The 19,797-nt window shown below is 41.9% G+C and overlaps 1 protein-coding gene across 2 annotated transcripts in view; it reads right to left on the bottom strand.

The window, feature by feature from the left end:
* Positions 1-434: 434 nt before the first annotated feature.
* LHFPL6 (LHFPL tetraspan subfamily member 6) overlaps positions 435-19,797 on the bottom strand; it is a 140,034-nt gene continuing 120,671 nt past the window's right edge. For both annotated transcript variants that reach the window (XM_032185881.1, XM_032185888.1), the window contains exons 3-4: positions 15,725-15,823; positions 435-1,509 (exon numbers count right to left, since the gene is read on the bottom strand). In XM_032185881.1, the coding sequence (XP_032041772.1) occupies positions 1,391-1,509; positions 15,725-15,823 (218 nt within the window). In that variant the 3' untranslated portion in view covers positions 435-1,390. The remainder of the gene's footprint in view (positions 1,510-15,724; positions 15,824-19,797) is intronic.

Here is a 19,797-nt window from a genome sequence, read left to right as displayed (position 1 = left end):
TTTTTGTTTTGAGTTTTGTATGCATGGTGCCAGTGCCTTGTGGAGGGATTCCCTCCTGGCAGGCATTTAATCAGTGCGGCTGCTATTAAAAAAGGAAGGGCTTGTTTCAGTCAACTAAACGGGGGTACACAGCACTTCGTGAGATGCTGAGTCGACAGCTGCCAAGCCAGAATGGAGAAGGTCTCCCTGAAGTCCTGCATTCTGCCTAACAGCATCAGGCAAAACTATTGGATATGCTGGCACATCTCAAGTGATAATAGACATCTATCCTCGGGCAATGCAACTGAACCCTAAATGTATGTGTTTTACAGGGAAAAAGGATACAGCATGGTTTGAAGGTCATGATTATTTCCATGACACAAGCACAAATTGTAAATACTGATCAAGGAAAAATTTATTTACAGAGATTTTTCAAATACAAACATAAAATAGCACATTTATATATATATATATATTTTTACAAAAATGAATATTGAAATAATAAACATGGTACAGCACAATACAACATCAATGAGCTAAACATAACAGCGACAAAAATCTATGTCTGGAAGAAGTTTTCCTGTCAGTCGTACAGAACCAACAGAGTTCTACAGTACTGTAAGTGGAATTTTCAATGGACAGAAAAACGTCCATTTACTGCACTTCATAAAAGTACTATAGGCAAAGGCTACATATGCCAAGTTATTATGTTGCATTTTTTGTAATAACGCTGAAAACACAGAGGCTTAATAAAAGATCTATAGGGCTGAATAAGCAGTGGCTAAATGTTTGGGGAAGAGAAATGTGTAGAGAATATACAAAATACTGAAATACTGACAAAGTGGCTTATTGGTCCTTTTATTAAGTTTAATGTATAGATTAAAAAGTGTTGTAACACTGAATTTTAAACCACCAAAAAGAATTTAAAAATAAAAAAATAAAAGGAAAAGAAAGAAGAATCGCACCAAAAAGGTTTCCTCTCTACTCATTTTGTGCCATGGTCAACATCCGTGTGTGTGTCTGTGCTTTCAGGAACACCGTGCTGAAGGGACCACCAGGTACTTACTACTCAAGGCCTCCAGCACCATCTTTTCACCAATCCCTCAATTAATTGGTGCACGCAGAATGTCACAATTTGCCAGAATGGAGCTTTCCTTGCTTACACAGTCATGTATTTGTGGAGTAGACCACAGGTGCGCTCTGGTGAAGAAGCCCTTCCCCATCCAACCTGGTGGGGTGGCTTTGGTCCACAGTCCAACCCATTCCCCAGGGCTCCCAGCACCACCCACCATCCCTCCCTGCACCGCTTCAGAGTGAAAGCACTTAAAAATTTCCTTTTTGTTGTCGTTGTGGTCCAGAAGATGCCTGCAAGCCCCTCATGCTCCTGGTGGCAGCCCGTACCCTGGGCCGCTCAGTAGGGGTACTGCTTCTGCTTCTTGCCTGAGAAGCAGGCCAGCCAGGTGCACACCAGCATGGCCGCGGCTGCACCCCCACCTGTGCAGTAATAAGCCCAGCCAATTTCGCAGGTTCCTGCAAGGGAAACAGAGAGAGAGATGATTGAGAAATCTGAGGTTGTTGTCTCCACAAATATGCCAGCAGTGGAGAAGGCGCCCCTTGGCCTACCAAGGCCAAGGAGAGCCTGTGGCACCATTTTCCACAGCAGCTGCTGTCAGAAGAGGGCTTTTCCCCCCTTTCACATTTTCTCCTTCTCCAGACAGCTTTTGAGGGTTTACTTGTTTGTTCCAGCAGTACACCCAGTGCCAATGCATGTCATACAGGATGGGGCCTGGCTCCCTTCAGAAGGAGCCAGGCGGATCCACCTCTGCCATCACTCAAACTGAACCCAAGTGCAAGCCATCAAGTGACAAGGACAATCATGTCCCAATCCCACCAGCGTAAATCCTGACCAGGCCACACTGAAATGCTTTCTTTTATTGCTTTGCCCCTGCAACCAAAACCTTGAGGAAGGCAGGGCAGAGAATTATTTAGGAGCTATTTTCTCTCCTATATCTCTGCTCTAGTGGTATGCATTTACTGACCAAATAAATGAGCTACCAGACCTCTAAGCATATATTCAGGATGTGTGGGTTCATCTGTGATGAAGGTGCTCCTGCCTGTGTAGTCACACAATGAGAAGGGCCTTTGAAAACTGCTTTCCAAGAAGACTGATTTGGGGCAGGACTTGAAGCAGCACAGCTATACCTACCATGCCATGCTCCACCATCTCATGCATTAGGACCACATGGCAGATGTCTCCATCTGGCAGAGCATGATATGGCGTGAGATAAAGACCAGGACAATGGATTTTCAAGAGATGAAACAGAGGCTCTCCAGGGTGAAGGAGCACAGGGGCTTCTATGCAAGCGGAGTCTACAAGTCCTGCCTCTTACGTACCCTGCCAGTAGGGTCAGCAGGCAGTGTGCACGTAGAGCAGTGACAGAGACATCAGCACACCAGTAGTATCATAACAGTATAGGACTAATAGTGACAGCAAAATGGTTGTGTGCTGGTGCAGTGCAAGTAAAGATCCCAGTGGATCCCAGTACTTTCACAAGTTGCCACCACAAACAGAACAGACTTAAGGACTGATCCTTAGCTCCCACTAAGGTCACAGTGCCAGTGAGCACAAGTTTAATTAAAGTGAAAAAAGCAAGACACTTCTCTGTCCCTAACCAATGACTCCACTTAAAACTTCACAGATCTTTAATCCGGTGTGTTTTAATAGTGTCACAACAATATGGCCTTGAACGCATTCAAAGGTTTCAGTATCCATATGGAGCCAAAGTCATCACCAGTGCATAGTGTTGGGGAATCCCACAGTGAACCATAAAGTCATTGCTCCCCTTCCAGGCACCACTGTGCATGCAGTAGATTAGATGATCACAAAAACAGCAGCTACTGAAGAGACTAAGCCTCCTTGCAGAGCTCTCAGAAAATAAAGAGGTGACTGCTGCTACTCCTCAGAGTTTCAGCTCATCTCAAAAGTCATTTTCACTTTGGCTGCACCATGTTGGTCATCTTGATTTTGACTGCTTGGGACTCATTACAACTGAAGTTCTCCTTCAACTGAAGTGTCCCCATCTTGGGTGACACCTCCCTGCTTTGAACAGTGAGTGCTCTCAGTAAGGTACAAGCAGAAATACAACATCTTTTTCCACCCTCTGGAAAAAGCAGCAAAACTCATTTTCCTCCCCTCCAGAGAACAGGAGGTAAAAACAGTTTCCAGCTAGAAAGAGCTGAAACAGGTGGCACATCCGTACTCTGTCCTAATGGTGTGCTCTAGGGTCAGGCTTTGGGTCAGGCAATTATCAAGTCTGCTAATCCTGCCTTAGGCACAAGATACACAAGATGTCTGTACACCCCAACACGTCAAATGCATTAACATGCCTGAAGGCAAACAGCACGTCCATCAACTGTCTGCAGGATACTGGCAGCCTTGTGAAGAGATGTCAGTGGGAGGCAACGCTTATGCTCATGGCTGCTCTGAAGATCTCAGGGCGACACCACAGCACACAGTATACTACGTCTTTTCTTCAAAAGTATCAATTTTTTAATTAAAATGAAAGGTCGAATGAAACAAAAATCCTGACATGACCGGAGGACTTCAGAAGCTGAGATCTTGGTTTGGGCTCATTAGTCTCTCTCCTTAATGTGCTGTAGTAGAGAGAGATTTATTTGGTTTTGTAATCTTGTTATGCTCTGTATATCGACATCATTTTTGGCTCCATTACAGAAGACCACACAAAGAGTCTGACTTCCTACAGAGAAGACCATCAGAAACCACAAAGAGCCGCCAAGTGCCTGACAATGTCTCTGACACTGATCCTTGTCTGACTGTACAGCAGCTCCTAGACAGACCTGTCTAGAACAATTCCTTTGCCTGTGCACACAAACCTATGGCTTATGTTGAGAATTTCAAAACCAGAAATAAGCATATACTGTACATCTAAATCCATTGGGCTGCTTTGAAAATTATAGTATTTACACTAGAGTGGGAGGTGCTAAAGCATTTATTTTGATACTATGGAAAAAAAAACTGATAGGTTTTTTTGAACAGCTAGGTATTCTAAAACTACTAAAGACTTGTAGTGGCAGCTTGAAAAATTAAATCTTTCTCATCGTGATGCTTCCAAGTAGAGAAAATAAATGTTAAAACGCTATTTTAAGAATAGTTTAAAGATTTGCCTGCTTGCACTGCCCAAAGCTGTGACCTATATGGAACAGAATGAAGTAAATTTCACCTTTTGTGTGGTATTATTTCAACTTTTGTGCAGTAACCATGGGAGAGGGGGAAAGAGCGCCTGATACATATTAAGAAGAAAGAAAGAACTGTTAAGTCAGTGTCAGAGATGTGCCAACAAATACAACATGCACATTTCAGTCTTGGATGAGGAGAATAACATTTGTTTCTCCATACCATGCTCCATTTACCCTAAGGACCACTGTCCTACTTAGTGCTCTAAGGCATGGCAGGCAGCCTCTTGATCTAACAAATGCAATGCAGTTCACAAGTGTGAGCTGGGTCAAGATGAACAAATGCAAGAACGGGAGAGTGCGGAACAATGGATGAACGAGTAGGGAGCCTGACCTTAGAGCAATAATAACACAGCAATAAACCTGGCCATTATTTCCAGCCTGTGTCAGGAGCAATGGGAGGCCTTAGACAAAATAGTTTGATCTGTGCTTGGATGACACTGAGCAGAACAGCATTTCAAGCTATTGTGCTGAATAAGAACCTGCAGTGGGGAAGGTGTCTAAGGGTATAGGACTTAGACATTCTTTTCATTTTAAGTATAGCCAAGTCCTAAGCTCATAGCTAAGTATAGCTATAAGACCAGAGAGAATCCATTTCAAAGGCACCTGTTGAATGATTGTCCACACTGCTAGCCGCATGTCAAACTGAAATAATGGTACCCCTTTTATAAGGCTGTACTGTACAAGGGAAAAAAATAAATTTGAAGATAATTTTTCTGCTCTGGTATTCTCATTTTAATATGTGTATGAGCTATTTTAATCCACTGTAGCCTAAAGAAATATTGTTAGTTGTCAATAATTGGGTAATTGAACTGCAATTTAAATTGCAGAATTACTTTTGTTTCACTGTGATATTAAATTCTCAATTTATAAGAAACATGAAGATTTATAAAAAGCAGGGTTGATGAGTAATTAAACGCAACACAAAATGAGAAGAAATACACCTATAGAAATGTTTTATCATAGAGAAGATAGACTTTGCTTTCTGACTTCGTAGTTTTACAAATATTGCAATAACAGGTGATAACAAGTGCTGTTGAAGAACCCTTTCTCATGTTCAGCTTTTATTTCACTGACATCAGTAGAACTAGTCATGTATTCAGAAGCAAGGAGATGGTTAAGTGCTTTGTAGAACTGGGCTTAAATTTCACCATCAAGTAGGGCACTTCACTTTCATAGAGCCCATCATATTAAATGTTAGAAACGTTGCACTGCAGTTTCCCATTTTCCTTGTTTATGTCAAATCTATAAAATAAAAAGCTAGACTACCTGATAGAATTAAAACAATTAAGTGAAAACTTGTCAATTTTCATGCAAACACAAAAGCTGTTGTTTTCCTCAAGGGTGCATAAGAATACGTATATACATGTAGAAGTGTGCCAGTCTGCTGGGGGGTGTGGAGAGGCATGCAAGAATGTATACATGTTCTTGCTCATAAGATTGCTGATCTGGTTTCATGCCAAAGTAAATTCCCCACCAGTTCAAGTACTCTTCTAGCTGATAGAGATGATGTGCCCACAGCAGCTTCTTTCTCTGCACAGAAGTGGTGTTGCTTTTAATGAAATAGTCTTTTCCTAACAGCTATGGAGGAGAAGTTGTAGCTTCATTTTTTATTTATTTATTTATTTTTTAGTTCTGGATCCTATTTGGGGGGAAAGGAGGAAAGAAAGGAGAGGGGAAGGCAGGGAAGAGAGCATAAATAATTGGAGTTCTTGCCTTCTGGTTGCTCAGTGAAACAGGGCTGTCCAAGTCAGCTCAGGTAAATTTGTAGCTGACCATTAAGAACTCTGTTTTCACATTTGGTTTTACTGGGATTGGCAGTAAAATAGTGTCATGATTAACTCTGAAATCAGAGAATCATAGGTCTCACAGCTATTGGGCTGGATGGCCACTTTCCAAGCAAATAAAAGGAGACAAGAGTGGCAACATGATGTTCCTCTCTTTTATAAAAGGACTGAAAGAAATTGCAGCCCCTTATTTTAAAGGACAAAAGCAAGGTGAATGAGGACAGTATGAAAAGAAGACTCCACAGAAAGGAGTCCCATAGAATATAAGACAGTACTTACTACATTCAAAGAAGTCAAAGAATGTGAAAGGTTAGTTTTGGATGGAAGAGCTTATTAGAAAACACTTCTTTGCCTTTTCCTGATTTCTAAGGTAATCTTCAAGGCTGTGATATGTGTCCCCTAGTTCCTTCTCACGCTCCAATATATAAGGCAAATACAGATTAAGACAAATTTGGGAGTGAGTGAACTTTGGCAACAAAAACTCTGTAGATACTTGATCTCTTGTGGAGCTGTGCCAGGATCCAGTTGCCAAAGCAGAGTTTTACCAGGATTTCTATTTGTGATGTCTTATAAAAAACACATAGTTATCAAGGTCCTGGAAATAACATATGATGTTCATCTAAAATAACCAATAAATGACACTTATGGAAAATATCCAGAATATGAAAGTGTCTTGGATGCAAATTTGTTAATTGCAAGGCTAAGTTTCTTAAATATTTGCACCTTCTTTGTTGTTAATGTTAAGACTATCCTGGGCATGCAGACTGCCAGTATTTGGCAGACTCTGTAATCATTTAACCCTAGCTACAGCCTCTTTTCCAAGATGAAGAAAAAAGGTTTTTAGAACTACCCAGGCTGAAGAATACAAATGATACAGCTTTAAAAATAAAACCTACAATTCTTTCTTGCAAAAGCCTGTGCAGGAACTCCAATTAACAGCTTCATATGAGAGTCCAGTACTACAGGGGAATGTGAATTCATGTAATCAATGAGGGTGTTGGAAAAAGTAATCAGTGAAGAAAGCAAGGAATGTGATGTTAAGGAATATACAGGGATTTGGAGATATGAAAGCCACGAATGAATGTAAAAGATAATCAGCTAATTAATAAGAAGGCATGATTATTTTGAAACAAAGCCAAGATAAATTAAATAGTTGAGGAATCTTTTTTTTTTTTTTTTTCTTGACACAGTTACACAATGAAAAACCATCACGTGAAATCAGCTACAAAAGCAGGAAAAGAACTCAAAACTTGGAATGCATCCAGAAAGGATTAAAGTAGTTTCATGAAACAAAGAAAGTACTCTATGTAAGGTAAAAATGCAGCTGAACAAATAGTTTAATATGCAATAATGAATTTGGCGAAGGTGTTTTCTTTCTGTCTGTTGTATGGGTAGGACTTTCTCAAGGTCTTTTAAAAAATGTATTCTTTCCTTCACATGTACAGATCAAGATATTTTGCTTAATTATAATTGGTCAAGTCAATTGCATGGGCATTTTGGTATGTAATTAAATGCATGGTGTCTCATAAAGTTCAGAAGTGTAAAACTGGCAAGGAAATGACAACGTTGAAATTCTCCAGCTCTGCTGTTTGCAGACACTCCTGTGACTAAATCTCCCTTTCTTTGGAGGATTGCATGATTTTGTTTAATAACAACTCAAATTTGCTGCATGAATGTAAGGTGGAACAATGGAAGGGGAACCGATACCTTGTCCCATACCTCTTCAATACTTCGCTGAAGAGTGAACTTCAAGCTATTTAAAGATCTAGTGGGTGAGATCCACTGGAACTCTGTCCTCAGGGACAATGGAGCTGAGCAGAGCTGGCAACTCTTTAAGGATGGTTTCCTTAGAGCGCAAGAACTCTCCACCCCCCTGGGTAAAAAGTAGGCAGCAAGGGAAGGGAACCAGCATGGGTGGGCAACGACATGCTGGTCAGACTGAGGTGCAAGAAGGAAATGCACAGGCAGGGAAGACAGGGACATGTGGCCTGGGAAGAGTACAAGTATGCTGCCTGGGTGTGCAGGATGGGGGCAGAAAAGCCTCTACTCTGCCCTTGTGTGGCTCCACTTGGAGCACTGCATCCACGTCTGGGGCCCCCAGCACAAGAAGGATGTGGGGCTGTTAGAACAGGTCCAGAGGAAGGCTACAAAGTTCATCAGAGGGTTGGAGCACCTCTCCAATGAAGAAAAGCTGAGAGCTGGAGATGTTCAGCCTGGAGAAGGTTCCAGGGTGACTTCATTACAGATTTTCAGTACTTAAAGGAGGCTTACAAAAAGATGGAGAGCCACTTTTTGCTCAGGCAGACAATGACAGGAGAAAGAGAATGGTTTTAAACTACAAAAGGAGAGATTTAGATTAGAGGTTAGGAGGAAATTCTTCACTCAGAGGGTGAGGCACTGGCACAGGTTGCCCAGAGAAGCTGTGGATGTCCCATCCCTGGAGGTGTTCAAGGCCAGGCTGGATGGGGCTTTGGGCAACCTGGTCTGGTGGGAGGTGTCCCTGCCCATGGCAGGGGAGCTGGAACCAGATGGTCCCTTCCAACCCAAGCCATTCTATGATTCTATGACCTTGTAACAATTACAACGCTCAAAATCTCAAGAGAAAAATAACTCATGTCCTGGCAATGAAGAGCTCTCCTAGCTCACTAAAAGAAGTCAGCAGAAAGCTCACTTAGTGCAGCTAAGTTAATTTACTTAACTTAATTTCACCTCTCTTTGGACATCCACAGTGCAGAAATCCACACTGGACTAGTTCTCCAGATTCCCTCAGGAGACAAAGGGGAGAAAAAGCCAGTTATAAAGAGTGATGCATTTCATCTTAAGGTAGTCATCTAAGGTACATATGGTGAACCCTACCCTAGTAGCACCTATTTTAAAATTTCTTTAACTATTAAGGGATCCCAACTAACTACTTCAGTTGCCCTTTTCAAGCAATAAGAAGCAGCGGGTACTTGCTCCCAGGTGGTCTGGGTCCCCATCTGTAAATTCCTGCTTGTCTCCATTGACTCCAGAGGGTCCCTGCATGGTCTGGCTCAGGCAACTAAGGTAAGTCCTTTAGGTTAGACAGAATACCTTGACCTTGACATAATCACGAGAGGCTTACAAAGAATTAAGAATAAAAGATAGCTGGGTAGCACCAGAGAGGAAAAGTTCCTTGATGAAACACTTTCTTTACTAGCATGTAGGCTGACTCATGCATTTATCTGAGAACTCAGCAGCTGTAGCTCAGGGAAGCTTACAAAAACTGCACTCAGCCACAGTCAAAAAAACTTAACTGGTAAAAACTTTTGAGTTGTTTGCAGAGAATCTGTGAACAAAGAACCCAGCTTTGTCAGATAGACTGCTCATAAACATACAGCTTTGAAGCCCTTGCCTTTAATAAGATTCTAATAAATTGTCCTACCCTCTAAACACTTTTCTTGATAGTGGTGGCACTGTATGTCAACACTCAGCCAGATGCTGAAATGATGCCACCTAAGGCCAATTAGCTAGTTGACAAAGCTTCTTTTTTTTTTTTTTTTTTTTTTTCACTGCTTTCTGTGTTCTGTTCTGTTTTGTTTTGTTTTATGTTGTTGTTTTAGTAACTGCACTGTTTGCTTTTAAAGATCATTTACTCAAATATTTCTATAGAAAAAAAAAAAAACAAAAAAACAAAAAAACAATTATCAAGTTAACAGTCCTGTTTAAGATATTTCAAGCACTCTAAAAGTAGCAAAAGTGAACCTTAATAACATTTTTTGGAAACAAATAGCCCTGCCTGCACGGAGAAGCTTCTGAGAGCTTTTGAGGACAATTCAACTGCTTGTTTAGTTCAGGACAGCAGCCAGCCTTTTAACTTTTTTAACCTGCTCTCCAGACAACCGCTATGGCCAGGAGAGCCTTTTCACAGCAGTTCAAAGACGAACCACCACGGAGGACAAGCAAAGGTGCATGTTTGGAGCCATCTGCCTGGGCTGCTTTGGTTGCTGCTGCAGCCTTGCCCCAGGCCTAGGATGTCCCTGTGCATGATGGGCAGCAACGGAGCGTGACAGCTGGAGAACATGAAACAATGGGAGAGGATCTAGTAGGACTTGCAGAAGAAAGAGGGAAGGGGATGTTCCCAGCCTTGGAAGGATGGCATGAACTCAAACAAGCACAGAATGCATTTCAGGCAGGCTGTGGCAGCAGCACCCAGGTGGGTAGGCAGGGCATAGCGTGCCTACAGCCACGCCTGAGTTGTTCAAGCCCTTGCTGCCAGATCTGCAATTTTCATTTACTTTATTAGCAAATAAAAGCATCACAAAACTCAAAGGTGAACCCAAAAGGTAGGTATGCACACCAAGCTATGTCTGTGGGATGCTCCTTAGCATAAATGATCACCCAGCAGAAAAAATAATAAAAATAAAAAGAGAGCTGAAGCAGGACACACACAACATAAAAAGTAATATCTCACAAAAAGGAGTAGGACATAAAATATTCTCAAGCACTAATCACCCAGGCTGAGCCCTGGCTGCCCAAGTATACTGTATCCCCTCAAAGGAAGAGGTTTTTTCTTGATGTAGTTCAACTTAAAAATTGAAGTTCATCTTAAATGTAGTATCTTCATCCTTTCGGGTTAATAAGGTAAGTGCATAATATCATTTCTTACATCTGATGGTAGGGGAGTGGCAGCTGGAGGTGAGATTAAATTTCCTAGGGCACCTAAAATGGCATGAGTCATCTACGTTTAGACAAATGAATCTCACTCTAGATAAGCATTTTGCTGTTCAGGCATTTAGGTATTGGTCTTGTGTTGCTGTTTTACCAGATGCCAACCAAGGCTTGATTTTGTGAATTAAACTGAACATGTCCTGTCCTCTCCAACACTTTCTGTGGGATTTAGCTACCTCCACACCCATCACAACTGAGATAAGCATGCAACAACTGAGCAGCCTCTGCATATGTGTCTAGGGAAATTGATGGCCTAAAATGAAGTCTCTTACTGAGTTTAGACATTCAAAGCCAATTATAATGTAAACACACATATACACCCATGTTGTCCTTTAAAAAATATGTGCAAGTCCAGAAGTTTTCTTCACACAGTTGAAGTTTTGCAAAATATGCATTCCTTTGCAAATATCTGATGCAGTCTTACTTTAAGGCAGGCCCCCTCACTTTAATGAATTTCCTGCTTAAAAAAAAAAAAAAAAAAAAAAAAAAAAAAAAAAAAAAAAACACTCATTTTTCAGCTGTTATTCTTCTGTGGTACATTTAGGAATGAAAACAAACCAAGGCATTAGTACCTCGAGCTCAGCAAAATTGAATGTGTGTTATATGATATGCTTATAAAGATGGTTGTTTTGGGGAAATTGCTTGCAAATTCCTTTTGCAGACCACAGGATTGTGCACACCCCTCAGACAGCAGCTCTGTACTGCTGAGCCTGACATGCCACATCAGTGCTGTCCTGCATGGGCTCACAGGTGACTCTGGGGTGTAAATAAAGCAGCATAACAATAACAGTTTGCACAGTGATGAGAGATTGCAATCCTTCCTCAGACATTTGGTAGAAGAAAAAGGCAGTCACTTAGCATGTGCACTGGTAGTTTATAACTCCAGTCTCTATCTAAGGCAATGGTAATTAGACAAAGGATTTTCACCCAGTCACTGACCAAACTATTATGTTGGTTTTAAACACGAACATCTTTCTTCTCACCCTATTTACTAATATTGCCCTCCTTCTACGAGTTACCACCCGAAAAACATCACCAGAGGACTTCTCTGGCTCATAGTCTCATGGTTTGGTGGGAACTCAGCTCTACCCAGGATACAAACTAGGATGCCAAGGTGGAACACTGCCTCCACACAGGTCCCACCTAATGCTGGGGAGCTGGGAGTCACAAGCAGAGGTGCACAACAGAGACCCAGGAACAACATGACCTCAACCTTCCTGCAACAAAATTTGCCAGAGTTCGTTTGTCAAAGTCCTGATTTATCGTTGTGTTTTTTTTTTTTTTTTTTTTTTTTTCCATGTTGGTAAAAACAGATTGCTTGAGATGAGCAGACAGCAGGTCCTTCTACAGGTGCACAAGTCTATTTAGAGGTTACTCCCCATCCTCATTAGCAAAACAGCTCATCTATTGAACGTGATTTAATCAACAAATGGGGTTGTCTTTGGCACAGCATCTTCAACTGAAGAATGAGTCCTCTTTTTAGAGATAGAGTTGTACAAATGCTTTCATTTGGTTGAAAAAAAAAATTAGACCAATTAAATACACAAATGTTTAAGTAAACCATTTGGACGTAGTTCAGTTAATAAAAAACAAATATCCAGTTTTAAAGAGAGCAGCAAACCTCTGGGCATTTCACAATGTCAGCTCAGGTTTTCTAGAAGAGAATAACCTAATCCACTTACATGTAAATGAAAGGCATGGTTATTTTTCCTGCAGCCTTTTTAAATATTGCTTTGGAATTTACACAGAAATGTGTGTTTGATGGGGGCGGAGGACAAGGGTCCCCTCTTCACAATCTGGGCTATCTCAGCACTATTTGGAGACCCTATTAGTCTAATGCCTTTTCAGAGTGCCTGAAGACACAGAGAAGCATTTCTTATCTAGCACACCCACTATGGATTAGGCTTTTTATGGGTTCTTAGCATTGCTATTTATTTCTTCTATCTAGTTATGAGCATATAACAGACTTTTTTTGTCGTGTTTTGTTAAAGCCATTTTCATTTAATTGCTAATTTTGGAATATTTCTGGTTAGCATTACATTTCAGGTATCACAATCCAGCTGCTTCTCAACTGAGTCCTTGCAATCCCTCCTCTGCACCTGCCTCTTGCCCTTCTCATTCTCCTGTGATGTAGATGCAGCTCCTGGTTTTTCTTTTCTACATCCAATGTCAACCTTTTTCTTTTTTTCATCTTATCTTTTGCAGGTCCCCAGAAAATCTTACTAGCTGCTGAAGCCCTATCTTTGCTGGCTCTGTGGTCAAATCTGGTAAGCTTTGACTTTTACTAACACCCGTGCTCTCCAAGGCTCCCTTCATCCATGCTGCACCAGCTGCTCTGCCATCCTTGAAGAGGAGGCTGAAGCTGTCTCGTGTTCAACATCCCTCTGCTTTGAGCATAACCACATGCACCAAATCAGGCTTCTGTTGCCGTCCATGCTAGCACCCTTGGCAACAGGAGGAGCAGGACCAGCACTCCCATTGCCACCATTTACCCCATCAGCAAGTCAGCCCAGAGTTCACAGCAGCTCCTAAGGGAAGGTTTTGAATGCAGTGCATGTATGCATGGATCTTGAGGCAACTCGTTTCACAGACTCGGGAATAGAAAACATATCATTGTGGCTTAATCAAATTAAATATTCAAATGAAAGCAATAATTACTAAAATTTGTCTTGAGAGTTGGTGAGATTAAGTCTTTGAAACATCATTTTTGGTCTGCAGGCTATAATGAGTAAACCAATCTCTAATGATGCAGAAACTACTAGAGGGTTTGGGTTATCATTAACCAAAATATATTTATCAAGTGAGATGAGCATCATGGCTATTAAACAGACTTTGGACAGTACGACTTCTTCACAAATGACCTTGGTAACACAGCATCAACCAAACACTGACATTACCTTAAAAAAATCAAAGCCACACATCTAAATTTACTGCTGGTGTATGTGGAGAAGAAATGTTTTAGTGGCAGAGCTTCCTAGTGAAAATCACTACAGCAGATTTCAGCTCATTATAATCTGTTAATGAATGTGTTAACATGCGATTCCTGCAGATCAGCATTGACACCAAGTCTAGGCATGCAGAGCACATGCTTTACACGGGTCCAGAATAAAATAGGCATACACACGTTCACAGTTAATACAGTACGTCCCCTGCTTATATCCCTTATGTGTACCTAGAAGGAAAGCTGAAATCTTTCACATGGGTTTCTTCACTGCCTTTAATGGCAAAATGATTTAATTTAGGCAAATAAATGACTCAAGAAGCAGGTGTTGAAGGTGGTCTCAGAGAGTGCTTTGATTGAGAGCACAACTGTGTTTAGGGTTATAGTTTGTAGCTGTCTAAGTACTGTCCTCAAGGAGTTCACATTGGTGTGAGACCCACATCCTCATGGGTTTTCAGATAAAGAACTTGGAAAGGTAACCCTTTTCTGCACTCTGGGGAGAGTGGTGAGTGAAGCCTGGGAAGGGGCAGGCTGTCAGGAGGTACAAGCAGGTGTCATGGGAGCAAATTTTGCATACTTTGTTGAAAAGAAAATTAAACATTAATAGCTCAAAAGGATATTGAAGTTCAGAATAACAAGGTAAAGGTACTAGGGCACATAACACATTCCCTGAGCAACACCATTAAGTAGATGCTGGTACCATCAGCAGTGGCAGTGGTATAGGTAGATGTTGTTGCTGGTAATGAGAATTTCTGGTCCCATGCCAGAACAAATGCACTGCAATACACCACACGAATAGTGTAAGGGAGGGTGACCTGAAGCATCTCTTCCATATATGTATATATATATACATATATATATATATATATATATATATATATGAAGCTATTTGTGCAATCCTTTACCTTTTGATCTGAATTGATTTGAAAATCATAGAATTATAGAATTTTGGGGGTTGGAAGGGACCTTGAAGATCATCTAGTTCCACCAGACAGAAGAAACATCTCTGAGTTGGAAACAAAACCCCTTGCTCTTGAAGCCTGCCCAAAATATCAGGACAAAATTAAAAGACAATGCAGCAGGTTTGCATTTAACCCCAGGAGAACGTTTCTGTCCACTGTTCTTTGCACTGTGATTACTGCCAGGCTTCCATGAGCTGTCCACACAAAGCTATGGAAAGAGTTTCTGACAGGAACTGTAAGGCTTAGCTCGCAGGATCTCAGAGATGTGTGTATGCCTTCCTGGGAGCTGGAGCTCAGTGTGCAGAGGGCTGGGATGATCAGTTTCTTTTGCTCCTGCAGGATGATTGCAGATCCCTCTCTTCCTCGAGTGACACAGGACCAAAGAGTACTTATAGAGCAGGATAGCAGCATCTGCATCCACCCTTCTCACTAAAAAAGGACTTGCATGTTCATTTAATCAGATCCTGATCATTCACATTGCTTAATCCTTAGCTCCCTGCTGGGCCTCTGTTTTCTATCACCCCAATGAGCTCTCTACAAGATGCTCACCCCATGCTGTGTGGGTGTGAGCCCAGCTTCACCGCATCCTTGGCTCTCATTTAGCTCAGTGCAGACATCACCGGTAAGACCAGTTGTTTGTTGCAGAAAAGGCTGTCATAGGGAGCAAATGTTATTTACCAGCTTTCTGAGGTTGTGAGTAACCAAAACCATACTCCTACACTTAGTTTAGAAGCCCATAAGCATGCCAGACTGCAAAGATAGTTAACTGCTCTTATTGTGAATTACCTCAACCCATTGACACGATATCTCTGATCTGTCCCTGTCCTGATTTCTAGGGATGTTAACTCACCGATTGCAAGACTATTAAATCTGATGTCTTAAATATAAATATACATACATACATTTCTTCATTTATTTTATAATATTCTGCTGGAAAACATTCCCAGGAAGCCTTAAGTCCCCTGCCTTAGCACCACGTCAGAAACATGCAATATGAATACCCTACAGCACACAACTGGGCTGTTCCTCCAAGACTGCACTCGTCTCTTTTGCTTTCACGGACAAGAAACAGAAGAGTATAATGTCCCTGAGATGCTCTGATAATGACTTACCCAATTCAAACTGGTTGGAAAGGTTACCACAAGTTTGTCTGACTTCTTCACTGTCCCAGCCAAGAGGATAGAGAGCACAACCAGAGCCAATCAACAAACCTACAAGAGAACAGAAAATAGAAGTTTACACAAGCCGCCCCTTGGGAATCTCAGATTTAAAACAAAACGCACAAACACACCAACAAACAAAAACCACTCTTTTTGTCCTGAGAACAGTAGGAAATCATTTGGGCTTGTACTGCTTCAATCTGCTACATGGTTTTACAGCTGGTTGGTGTGCTGGAGGCAGACTTGGCTATTCAGCATCAGATGCCAACCTCAGCTTCTGTCTGAGAGCTTTTAAACTTCCCTTGTCTCTGCAGAACTGTTGCATACACTGCTTGGAAAACTCAACACGGGGTTAAACAGAAGCTGTGTTAATCACAGCATTTACAAGCTGATTGCTTCTGATTAATTAAAACAACAATCAACCAGAGTTTATCATGGTTCCAACAGGAGAAAGTGAACTGACAGTTGTGCTAATCCCTTGTTGTTTTCCTTTATTTTTCACCCCTTCAAAAGTCAAGGAAGAGTCATTTCATGTCACCTGATCAATTCATACTGCAGGTACAAGCTGCACAAAATTTTCTCACATTATTTCAGCAAAACAACCGAGCTCTTGAGCCATTCTACCTGTTGTTGTGCTCAGCTTAGCATTCACAGTATGCTTTGCTTTCGCCAGTCCTCATGCTGTCCAGAACAGATGTGCTTCAGCTAAGTCTTTTCCTTCACCAGATCTTGCTGGGAATCACTCAACGGGACATGATTATTTCGTAGAAGTGGCATTTTTAATATATTGCATTCTCAGCTGTCACTGCAGCAGCTGCCAAAAAGCAGGTGTAGCTGGCAAAGATCTTTCTGTTATTTTTTTTTCTTTTAACAAGGACAGCCTAAAGAGAATAGTTGAATGTGTACTAAATCATTTAATTTTACCTCCTTTGTGTCAGATCTTATAAGACTGGAAGTGAGTCACTATGTAGATAACAGCTTGGGTGCACCTCATACTTTGCAGGATGAAGAGGCAGACAGTTCCTCAGAAAGTTCGCAGCATGGGTTTTCAGTAGTGCCTTTTACCTGTTAGGTAGGCTGGAACAGGGTTTCAAGCCCTACAACCACAGCTGTATGGCTTTGAGCAAATTCCTTGAGCTCACACCACCTCACTTTTCCTCTCTTGGCAATAGGAATAGAGACAATGTGCTCCCTGGCAGAGCTATTCTGGTGGTATGCTCCTAGTGCAGCAAAGCCCTGGATGTGGTGACAGAGGCCCTGGGGATGTCACACCAGTCTCACAGGAGTCCTGAGGGTGATTCTGACTCAGGGCCTGGACGTATCTGCACATTTCTACAGTCTCTACATTTCTACAGTCTCTATCCTGATGATATCTACATTTTTCATGTTGCTGATGCTCCAGTAAGATATAGCAATCACCTTATTATTTTATTGACTCACGTAAAGACATAAAGAAGCTCTGTCCCATCTTTCTCCTGATGTTTGATGCTCTTAGCACCTTAGCAATTAGCAGAGGAACCCAGCAGCTCCTCCAGGCCTACCTGCCCCTGGTCAGGCCCAATATTAGAACTTCCCCCTATAAATTCAAATTTCTTCCTGCTACTCAAGTCTACTTCCTTTCTTCACTGAGTAGCCTCTGCCTGCTCCTCTCTCCATATCTATGTTATATAATAGAAAAGAAATTCTGGAGGCAGGCCCCTCACGGATGGTGCATTGACCCACAGCTGTACAGGCAGAAAAGCAATTAAGGGCACATGAATGCTAGACATTTTCAGAACTTCACCTGACCTGGATATGGTTGCTTTTAATGTTCTCACTAGCAGCATTCACAGTATCATCTGAATTTTTTTTCCCCTGGGGCTGCAGAGCTGACAGCAGCTGGTAGGATCCATGTAAACGAGAGTACCTTACACTTAAATTCTCTGAAAGGATATTTCTCAGACAAGAGAACTTCAGCCAAAACTGAGTCTATATTTGTCAACGACAGCTTAAGATTCTTGCAAAAAAAAAAAAAAAAAAAAAAAAAAAAAAAAGACTGATTCTCACATGAGCTGTTAAAGCAAGAAGGGCACTGTGAAACAATTAGAGCATAGAGTGGGGCAGGACCCTGTCGGGCAAGGAGACACTTCACCATCAGTGATAAGAAAGGCTGGGGAAGGGAGGATGAGCACCCAGGTACCAGAGAGAGTCTCACAGGGTGATGGAGCCCTGGCCAGCCCTATTGCCTGGTTTCAATCAGCTTGGGTCCCAGCCCTCACAAATGCTTAAAGGGCTGCATTGCGAGGGGCAGGGAGGCGGGTGCAGGGGTAGGAGGGCAGGCGGAGCAGCAGCCAGCCCTTCTGCACAAATAGGTCCTGGGAAAGCCTTCTGCCCCACTCTTCCAGGAGAGCACAACAGCAGCACTGCAGGCAAGTGAAAGGACCATTAGCATGACAATGCTGCCCTTCCAAACCCAGAACAAGCTCTTGCTCGGCACTTGCCAATTACTCTCCTCAGGTGGCAATAGTCTCTGGTGCACACTGCATTCACAGAGGGCTGTTTGTTTTCAGCTCCCTTTGAGATTTGTTGCAGCAATAGTTTGTTGCTTGTTGGTTGTTTATTTTATTTATTTATTTATTTATTTTCCCACGAATATTAATCACAACATTTTCCTCTGCCACCCTCCAGAGCACATCCTCTTCCAAACACCTCGTACCAATTCACTCTGCCTGCCCTCAATGCTAAATTACATACAGAGGCTGCAGGCCTTGGCTACCAAACCTCAGCCAGGCCTCTTCACCCCCATTTCATACCCTCTGTCCCTTTTCTGTAAGTACATCTTTGTAAACTCAAAGCCCAGTTTCAGTCAAAATTTAATTTTGGGGGTCAGGCTGTGCCAGTTTTAAAACCTATGGGTTTTTAAAGTACCTCGTATGGGAGTATCTGGTCATGAATTAAAATCTTGCCTCTCCTTTGGTCTAAAATGAAATTATTATTTATTGATCAGAATAATTACTATTAGAAATAATCCTAGATTTCCTTGTTTCTTTCACAAAACCAGGAAACTCTTATGTACTCTACAGAGTAACAGCCTCGAATGTAAGCCTTGCTTAGGCACAGACATAATGTCTAGCCCTGTTCTCTGATCAAGTCATTTAAATCTCAAAAAATTAAATTAGGGGATGGTTGAGAATGTACTAGGAGAATAGAATCAGGATCTTTTTTTATACTAAAACCCCAGAGATACAGTTAAAAATACATTAGTAGTCCAATATACTGTAATGTTAAGTTGCTCCAAAGACGTAACTTCACTCCCATGAGGGTGCTTATCCTGAAAGCCAGCCCATATTGTTTAATAACCAGAGTAATTACTGTCTAATAACCCACTGCCTCACCACTACCTGTGCCTTCCAGAAACGAATAAACCCAATACAGACAAAATAACATGCTGCGTCAGAAAAACTCTCTATAAATGGGACAACTGCTTCTTCAGTTGAGAATGAAATTTGGCAGGGCTGAGTTTCTTTCATGGAGCACAATGCCAATGTCGCCATGGACCCCTCTACCAAGAACCCATTTCTGAATGACCAAGGACAGCAGGAGCAGAGCATGTAACACCATACCCAAGAGACTCTAAGGTCCAAGTAGGATTAGCATTGCTGTGGTGTGGTCCCCAGGTGCAAGGGGCAGCATGCTTACATGCTAAGGTCGAGGTAGAAAGCCATGGGCAAACACACACTCCTTTTAGCAACCACAAAAGCTGCCAGAGGCCGAGGGGGCTGCCAGGAGCAGAGTGACACGTTGCCATCGGGCAAAAAGGCTTGCACCTGGTTTTGTTACAAGTACCAAGTGGCCACAACTCCTAAAGCTGTCATTTTGACATCTCTTGTGATATCTGTTATTCCATTGGTTTTGATTCACCTTCAAACGTTTCCTGCAGTGGCACTGGTAGACTGGTATGGATTTAAGCCTATTGACAAAGCAGTTATGTTCCTGGTTCTTCTCACAGACAGGGTGAGGGCCAACGCATGGACCTACCTTCTGTG

This window comes from Aythya fuligula, chromosome 1 (genome assembly GCF_009819795.1).
Source record: "Aythya fuligula isolate bAytFul2 chromosome 1, bAytFul2.pri, whole genome shotgun sequence".
Classification (NCBI taxonomy): domain Eukaryota; kingdom Metazoa; phylum Chordata; class Aves; order Anseriformes; family Anatidae; genus Aythya; species Aythya fuligula.
The sequence above is the reverse complement of the archived record's forward strand: the minus strand, read 5'-3'. Positions and strand labels throughout refer to the sequence as shown.